The sequence below is a fragment of the Procambarus clarkii genome, chromosome 93 (genome assembly GCF_040958095.1).
Source record: "Procambarus clarkii isolate CNS0578487 chromosome 93, FALCON_Pclarkii_2.0, whole genome shotgun sequence".
Taxonomy (NCBI): Eukaryota; Metazoa; Arthropoda; class Malacostraca; order Decapoda; family Cambaridae; genus Procambarus; species Procambarus clarkii.
The window spans coordinates 7463391-7472432 of NC_091242.1; the positions used below are offsets into that span (position 1 = coordinate 7463391).

The window sequence follows — 9042 nt, forward strand, 5'->3', positions numbered from 1 at the left end:
CTTTCCCCAGATCTTCCACCAACAGGAACCGCACTCTCCCTAGTTTTTCTGCCAACAGGAGAAACCTAGCTGTCTCCTGTTCTTCCGCAAGCAAGAACACCGTTGTTCTTAGTTCCTGTGTGTGTGTGTGTGTGTCTGTCTCGTGGCTCTGTTGCATTTTGTGGACCAAAATGCAACAGATCCAGATCTACCCATTATTCCATTCCTCCTGTTGCTCCTTCCTCCTGTTACACTCCCTTCCATTCTCCCGTTGCTAAGTTCTACAGTTCTACCCACTATCTTTCTGTTCTCATCACTTTTATATTGCATTTCTGTTCCGTTGTTCGTTTCTTCTTTTCCCTTGTTTTACTTGTTCCAATATTCTTCTTCTCTTCCCCTTGGCACCTTCACGTTCCTCTGGGTTATGTTTCTTTATTCTTAACCCATGTTTCTGTATTCTCTACGTTCCTCTCTTCCTTCTGCGGTTCTCTATCATCGCCTGTTCCTTCCTTCCCTCCCTCGTCTCCTCTCTTCTATTCTCCTCGTTTACGCTTGTTTTCACTTTTCCAAACATGCAGTTTGTTCTTAGTTTCAGTGTGTTCTATGCTTCTGTTCTTAGTTTCAGTGTGTTCTATGCTTCTGTTCTTAGTTTCAGTGTGTTATGTGCGTCTGTTCTTAGTTTCTGTGTGTTCTATGCTTCTGTTCTAAGTTTCAGTGTGTTATGTGCTTCTGTTCTTAGTTTCAGTGTGTTCTGCGCTTCTGTTCTTAGTTTCAGTGTGTTTTGTGCTTCTGTTCTTAGTTTCAGTGCTTCTGTTCCTTCTTTCCTGTCGACGTTTAGTTATTCTCTTATTCCAGTCAAGTTTACTACTGAAGTCTACTCCAGTCTGGGGTTTACTGCGGTTTACCCACGTCTTAAGATAGAAAGGTAGAGGAAATTGATGGGGGGGGGGGTCTCCTCCAGGTAAGGACCTTCAGGATATCCTTGAACTTAGATATCCGTGAGACGGATATCCGTCTCACGTCTGAGAATGGCTCATTTCATCTTGTTTACCCAGTAAGGAAGAGACGTAGTATAGGGGCCTCGTAGCCTGGTGGATAGTGTGCAGGACTCGTAATTCTGTGGCGCGGGTTCGATTCCCGCACGAGGCAGAAACAAATGGGCAAAGTTTCTTTCACCCTGAATGCCCCTGTTACCTAGCAGTAAATAGGTACCTGGGAGTTAGTCAGCTGTCACGGGCTGCTTCCTGGGGGTGGAGGCCTGGTCGAGGACCGGGCCGCGGGGACACTAAAGCCCCGAAATCATCTCAAGATCTCAAGATCTCTAGGGACCCTATAGTTCTGATTGCCTCGTGGGAAGGCACTCAGAACGTGTACCTAGACCTGACGCCCGACAAAAAGCTCACTTTTTGATTGGGTATTGAGGAATGTTTATCTAGATTCACTTTTAAAATGAGTCAGACATAAAGAGGTACTAGGCCTCTTGTCAAGGCACGGCTGGCTTTTGCTCAGGCACCTGTAAATTAGTGATGACACAATCCTGTTGAGAGAGAGAGAGAGAGAGAGAGAGAGAGAGAGAGAGAGAGAGAGAGAGAGAGAGAGAGAGAGAGAGAAGAGAGAGAAGAGAGAGAGAGAGAGAGAGAGAGAGAGAGAGAGAGAGAGAGAGAGAGAGAGAGAGAGAGAGAGAGAGAGAGAGAGAGAGAGAGAGAGAGAGAAGGAAGGTAGGGAGAGAAGACAAGGCTAAATTCAGTGCATATTAGTTATAACAAATCTTTAGCTTACAGAAATAATAAGAATCGACACAGCTTTACCCGATCGTTATATTCCACTAACTAAGCCACTCGCACAACAAATAAATCTCGCTAAGCTACTATCGTAAACACCTCATCTCGTTAAACCTTTCATGGCTAAAGCGTTCAACTAAACATCTTTGGTTAAGCATTTCTCGCTCATCGACTCCAGCTCAGCGCCACTCATGAACAGCTCTCGGTAAACTCCTCATTTGGGGCCAATTCTCCCTCCAAACAAAAACCAGTTTAATCATTTTCGTTAAACACGCATTATCAAACACTTACCTAACCCCTTTGGATAATCATCAAATACACCCTCTCTCTCTCTCTCTCTCTCTCTCTCTCTCTCTCTCTCTCTCTCTCTCTCTCTCTCTCTCTCTCTCTCAACCATTCTGGTAAGACATTCCTTTGTTAACCAACGGTAGGTACTCATATGATATTAATCACACTTGTTAAAAAGGGTGCAAGGAGGGAGGGAAAATGCGAATAGAAAGCGGAAACAAACACAGTAATATAGAAAATACACAAGACAGAAATAGGTTAGCATCCACATAATATGTCAATGATGAACACGTTGGTAAAGCCCGCAGGAGACACTGTGAACGGATGTGAGAATATGAACTAGGAAATTGACAAAAAAAAAGAGACAGAACGAAATAGAAAGAGAAGAGACAAGTGAGAGAGAAGGTAAGATATTGAACAGCATCCAATCTTGCCTCATCTCAAAACTGTGCCTGACATTCACTATGCAGGATGTAACACAATGTGTCGACAGGTTTGCATGACCCAGATATATTCTCCAGGAATTAAAAGCTGACGCAGACTTGTTTATAAGCCAAACACATTTCCATCACTTTATTGAAATTTCGAAACGCCTTTATGTCAGAATTAGCATTCACATGTTGAAATTTTAGTTAAATAATCCATGGGATCTGCTAGCGGTGTGTATATAAAAATATATACACAGTGTCAGAGTAGTTAACAGGTGGAATGCACCTGGAAGTGATGTGGTGGAGGTAGACTCCATACACAGTTTATAATGTAGATATGATAGAGCCCAGTAGGCTCAGGAACCTGTATACCAGGTAGGTAGGTGGGTGTGTGTGTGTGGGTGTGTGTGTGTGTGTGTGTGTGTGTGTGTGTGTGTGTGTTTTGTACTTAATAGGCCAAGTTGCCTAAGAAGCCGAACATTACTGAAATATATATTTTTTTAATTTCCTTATGGAATGATTATGCTTTTCATTACGTTATATATAAATATATTTTTATAATTGGAGTTAAAACTGACATTTTATAGATGTTATAGTGTTTCAACAATTTATTTTATTTTATAAATTTTATAAAATATATCCTACCCTAAAATATAACAAGGGCGCCTGACAGCTGAGTGAACAGCGCTTCGGATTCGTAGTGGTGAGCTTCCGGGTTCGATCCCCGGTGGAGGCGAAGACAAATGGGAAAAATGTTTCTTTCACCCTGATGCCCCTGTCACCTAGCAGTAAATAGGTACCTGAGAGATAGACAGCTGCTACGGGCTGCTTCCTGGCGATGTATAACAAAAAGGAGGCCTGGTCGAGGACCGGGCCGCGGGAACGCTAAGCCCCGAAATCATCTCAAGACAACCTCAAGAAGAAGCCCTTGTCTCCCCCCCCCAAACCCCTATTACCCAAGAGCGAGACCGGTCTTCCGGTTCGAAAGCGCCTGTTTTGTGCACCAATAGCATCATTACATTTCCTGATTGGTTGCGGCACCATTAGACTAGTCTAGCCTGGCCAATAATCAATAATCAAATGTTTATCTTAATTCTGGCTTCCTGAAAGGTGGTGAACTTAGATCACGTCGTTTGTGATGTAACTCAGCCAGTACACGTCAAGGGCTCGTCTCCTGAACCTTTCTCAAGCCACGTGAGGACTGGTATACTCTGAAGAAGATAGGAAATGCCATTTCCCGAGGATCCGACACGACAGTTAGACAACTCGCTCCAATTTATCATTGTTCCACTTCCCTTGGTCGACTAGCTTTATATCTGCTACGTTGAAACACACATTGCTGTCTGTCACTATAACAATATTCCTGTCTACCATAACTGTGTGTGTGTGTGTGTGTGTGTGTGTGTGTGTGTGTGTGTGTGTGTGTGTGTGTGTGTGTGTGTAATATTATATATATATATATATATATATATATATATATATATATATATATATATATATATATATATATGTAACTGAAAACTCACACCCCAGAATGACTCGAACCCATACTGCCAGGAGCACTCTGCATCTGGCGTACAGGACACCTTAACCACTCGACCAACACGACCGGACAAAAAGAGGATGGTAGCCGAGGCTAATTTCCCATCCCCACGCCGGCACTCTGATGGTAATCTTGGGCATGGTATTTTATCAAATCACCTCATTCTTTTGGCACACGTGAGGAACACAAATGTCAATTTGTGTGCGAATGCGAATGGGGTGTGAGTTTTCAGTTGCATATATACCTGGAGACCGTTCAGGCTTGTTCGCATTTATGTTCCTCACGTGTGCCCCAAAGAATGAGGTGATTTAATAAAATACCATGACCAAGATTACCATCAGAGTGCCGGCGGGGGGATGGGGAATTAGCCTCGGCTACCATACTCAACCATAGTTGCAACCATAGTGCAACAGGTACTCTGAGAGAGAACTCTATCAACATCAGAGGCCCGAGACTGTTCAACACGCTTCCACTACACATAAGGGGCATAACTGGCCGACCCCTCACAGTGTTCAAGAGAGAACTGGATAAGCACCTCCAAAGGATACCTGATCAACCAGGCTGTGACTCATACGTCAGGCTGCGAGCAGCTGCGTCTAACAGCCTGGTTGATCAGTCCAGCAACCAGGAGGCCTGGTCGACGACCGGGCCGCGGGGACACTAAGCCCCGGAAGCACCTCAAGGTAACCTAACCTAACCATCCTCATTTTGTCCTGTCGTGTTGGTCGAGTTGTTAAGGTGTCCTGTACGCCAGATGCAGAGTGCTCCAGGCAGCATAGCACTCATACTGCCTGGAGCCTGGTTCTCAGGCCATGAACCAGTCTCAGGTGAAGCTGTATGCCTCACAACGAGGCATACAGCTTCACGCTCGGGGCGGGCTAATTGTTCATGCCTAATTCTGTATAACTCTTATAAGCGACGGTCCGACGCGAGGCTGCCCCTTGAAAGTCCAATTTTGTGTTAATTAACAAATTATGCCGATTAACTAACATTTTACTATTATACAACTCACCTCTTTCATCCACAATTATACATTTTCATCTTACCTCGCTTGTTGTTGTTGTTGTTGTTGAAGATTCGCTACCTGAAACAACAAGTTCCAAGTAGCACGGGCTATGGTGAGCCCGTAGTTATCACGTCTATATATAGGTAACGTTACCCACTTTTCCATATATTAGAACACAATTCCTAACACTTGCAGTATGTGTAAACTCTCACTAAGGTCTCGGTGGGTGTATCCAGTTTCCATGGCAACAACTAGCCAATAAAAAAACGGAAAGGAATATTCGTTTAATAAACAAAGGAATGTCGTATTGATATCAGTATAGGAGCTCCGCACCCACTGCCAGAACCACCAATGCTGGGGGAGAGGGAGAGAGAGAGAGAGAGAGAGAGAGAGAGAGAGAGAGAGAGAGAGAGAGAGAGAGAGAGAGAGAGAGAGAGAGAGAGAGAGAGAGAGAGAGAGAGAGAGAGAGAGAAAGGTAGTAGGGAGAGAAGACTGAATTCAGTGAGCCCAAGTTGAGGTGAGGCGGTAGGAATGACATGGGCGAAGTTCTGTTTTGTTTATACGTGAACCAGCCAAGGAGAGAGAGAGACTAGGTGAAATGAAAGACTATGAAGCACGACTGTAAGACTATGAAGCACGGAGGTAAGATAATGAAGAAAAGAGTAATAATTATGAACAATTGTAGAGAAGACTAGTTTGCATATATTACATTTAATTCTTGTCATTTTCACAGATTTGTCACACACGCACGCACGCACGCACACACACACACACACACACACACACACACACACACACACACACACACAAAACTATGAGTAGGGGGCCTGATAGCTGAGTGGACAGCGCTCTGGATTCGAAATCCTAGAGCCCGGGTTCGATCCCCGGTGATGGCAGAAACAAAAAATGGGCAGAGTTTCTTTTGTGTGTGCGCGCGCGCGCATATTCACCTATTTGTGCATGCGGGGGTTGAGCTCTGCTCATTCGGCCCGCCTCTCAACTGTCAATCAACTGTTACTAACTACTATTTTTTTCTCACTCACACACACCCCCAGGAAGCAGCCCGCAGCACCTGTCTAACTCCCAGGTACCTATTTCCTTCTAGGTAACAGGTACATCAGGGTGAAATAAAACACTGCCTATTTGTCCACTAATAATTGCAGAACTCTGCTCCTACTCAAAAGCCTCCCCCCTATACTTAAACGCTATTCTGTTAAATATCGCAAAACGCGATTTCTCATTAACATGCTAATATAAGGCCAGGACGACACGCCTCACACATATATATCATGTTAATATATAACCCAAGTGGGAAGGTGAGGAGAATTGCATTTTGTACGTTGATAAATGTGTTAATATTTCACGAATTACGACGTTAAATGTTAAGTTATCCGAACATCCGTTCTCTTGCCTAATGCATCGCATTTTTTACGTAATGGAATACAAACAAACTCGTTAAAAATGAGGTGTGTTAGAAAACAGTCACGCATCGTTAAATTTAGGTCTTGCTATGGAGCGGTCTCGATAGGTTAGGTAGGATGTTTGGGTTTGTACGTTTCTGATGCAAAATGGTAATTTAATTTTTTTGTTTTTACAGAGTGGTAAATGGAAGACCAGCCTGGTTAATGGGCTTATGAACCCCCCCCCCCACCCATTACTTTATGAATGGTCTATACCACCCCATCATTACCCCTTCAACCTTCTGTAAGGCATCTGCAACTAATTATCCTGTTTGTCTATCCCTAATTACCCTTTGTTGGAACTAATTATCCTGTCTATCTATCCGTAATTACCCTTTGTTGCAACTAATTATCCTATCTGTCTATCCCTAATTACCCTTTGTTGCAACTAGCTATCCTATCTGTTGCAAAAAGTTGATTGTTATCATAATTGTTTGTGATCGTTTGTGTCTTTTCTTAACTACTATCTTTACTACTCTTTACTACTATACTACTTTTCTTTACTACTTCTTTACTCAATCTGTTTCATCAGCCTGTTGGTGACAGAAGAGAAAAACACTAGAAAACTGACAGTAACTAGGCGTTTACGGACAGTTTTAGCAAGACTGCTGGACCTCAATTAAAAATTCTTACCCAAAAATCCTGTCCACTTGTGACAACGCTTGGAAAGGGGAAAGCAAAACGGTGATTTAATATACAAAATAGAAATGTAACTGACAAACGCTAACACGGTGAATCTACATATCAAGACTCTGAAGCATTTAATAATGTATAATGACAATCTTACTGTACCCTAAAAAATGGAAATGCATATTGATTATTAGTGCATCTAATGTCTTTAGTTGTAAGGAAGATTCAGGCAAGGAGTTTGCTTGCATCTGTTGTTTGCAACATTCACTTATTGTATAACACCGAACTAGGTGATACTTACAATTAATGATCTCTAATACACCGAGTCATACAGTAAGTAAATGTTACAAGCAATAGATGCAAGTACAACATCTTCTGATGACTTACAGTATCTGCACTCAGTCCTCATATCCCAGCACCTGGTCCTGCATATCCCAGCACCTGGTCCCCCATATCCCAGCACCTGGTCCTGCATATCCCAGCACCTGGTCCCCCATATCCCAGCACCTAGCCCTCACACTACATCAGCCTCTAATACTGAGAAAAATCTAATCTGTCAGTCAGGCTGATTCCCGAAACGATGGCCTGTTGTCATGTACATATATCAGAAACAAGATAGGACCGAGTACAGAGCCCTGTGGGACTCCATTGGTGACTTCACGCCAATCGGAGGTCTCACCCCTCACCGTAACTCTCTGCTTCCTATTGCTTAGATACTCCCTTATCCACTGGAGCACCTTACCAGCTACACCTGCCTGTCTCTCCAGCTTATGTACCATCCTCTTATGCGGTACTGTGTCAAAGGCTTTCCGACAATCCAAGAAAATGCAGTCCGCCCAGCCCTCTCTTTCTTGCTTAATCTTTGTCACCTGATCGTAGAATTCTATCAAGCCTTAAGGCAAGATTTACTCTCCCTGAACCCATGTTGGCGATTTGTCACGAAGTCCCTCCTCTCCAGATGTGTTACCAGGTTTTTTCTCACGATCTTCTCCATCACCTTGCATGGTATACAAGTCAAGGACACTGGCCTGTAGTTCAGTGCCTCTTGTCTGTCGCCCTTTTTGTATATTGGGACCACATTCGCCGTCTTCCATATTTCTGGTAGGTCTCCCGTCTCCAGTGACTTACTATACACTATGGAGAGTGGCAAGCAAAGTGCCTCTGCACACTCTTTCAGTATCCATGGTGAGATCCCATCTGGCCTTTCTAACATCCAGATCCAGCAGGTGTCTCTTGACCTCCTCTCTCGTAATTTCGAACTCTTCCAAGGCCGCCTGGTTTACCTCCCTTTCTCCTAGCACAGTGACCTCACCTTGTTCTATTGTGAAGACCTCCTGGAAACTCTTGTTGAGTTCTTCACACACCTCCCTGTCATTCTCTGTATACCTGTCCTCGCCTGTTCGAAGTTTCAATACCTGTTCTTTCACTGTTGTTTTCCTTCTGATGTGACTGTACTCAGCTAGTGGTACTCACCTAGTTGTGTCTGCAGGATCGAGCATTGACTCTTGGATCCCGCCTTTCGAGCATCGGTTGTTTACAGCAATGATTCCTGTCCCATTTCCCTATCATACCTGGTTTTAAAATTATGAATATTATTTGCTTCCACAACCTGTTCCTGAAGTGCATTCCATTTTCCCACTACTCTCACACTAAAAGAAAACTTCCTAACATCTCTGTGACTCATCTGAGTTTCAAGCTTCCATCCATGTCCCCTCGTTCTATTACTATTCCGTGTGAACATTTCGTCTATGTCCACTTTGTCAATCCCTCTGAGTATCTTATACGTTCCTATCATGTCCCCCCTCTCCCTTCTTCTTTCTAGTGTCGTAAGGCACAGTTCCCTCAGGCGCTCCTCATACCCCATCCCTCGTAGCTCTGGGACGAGTCTCGTTGCAAACCTCTGAACCTTTTCCAGTTTCATTATATG

At 43.7% G+C, this 9042-nt stretch overlaps 1 protein-coding gene across 1 annotated transcript in view; it reads right to left on the minus strand.

Annotated features, from left to right (window-relative positions):
* Nucleotides 1-4897: 4897 nt before the first annotated feature.
* Nucleotides 4898-9042, minus strand: part of LOC138359828 (proteoglycan 4-like) — a 10289-nt gene continuing 6144 nt past the window's right edge. The window contains exon 2 of the mRNA XM_069319536.1: nucleotides 4898-4959. Coding sequence (XP_069175637.1) covers nucleotides 4898-4959 — 62 coding nt within the window. The remainder of the gene's footprint in view (nucleotides 4960-9042) is intronic.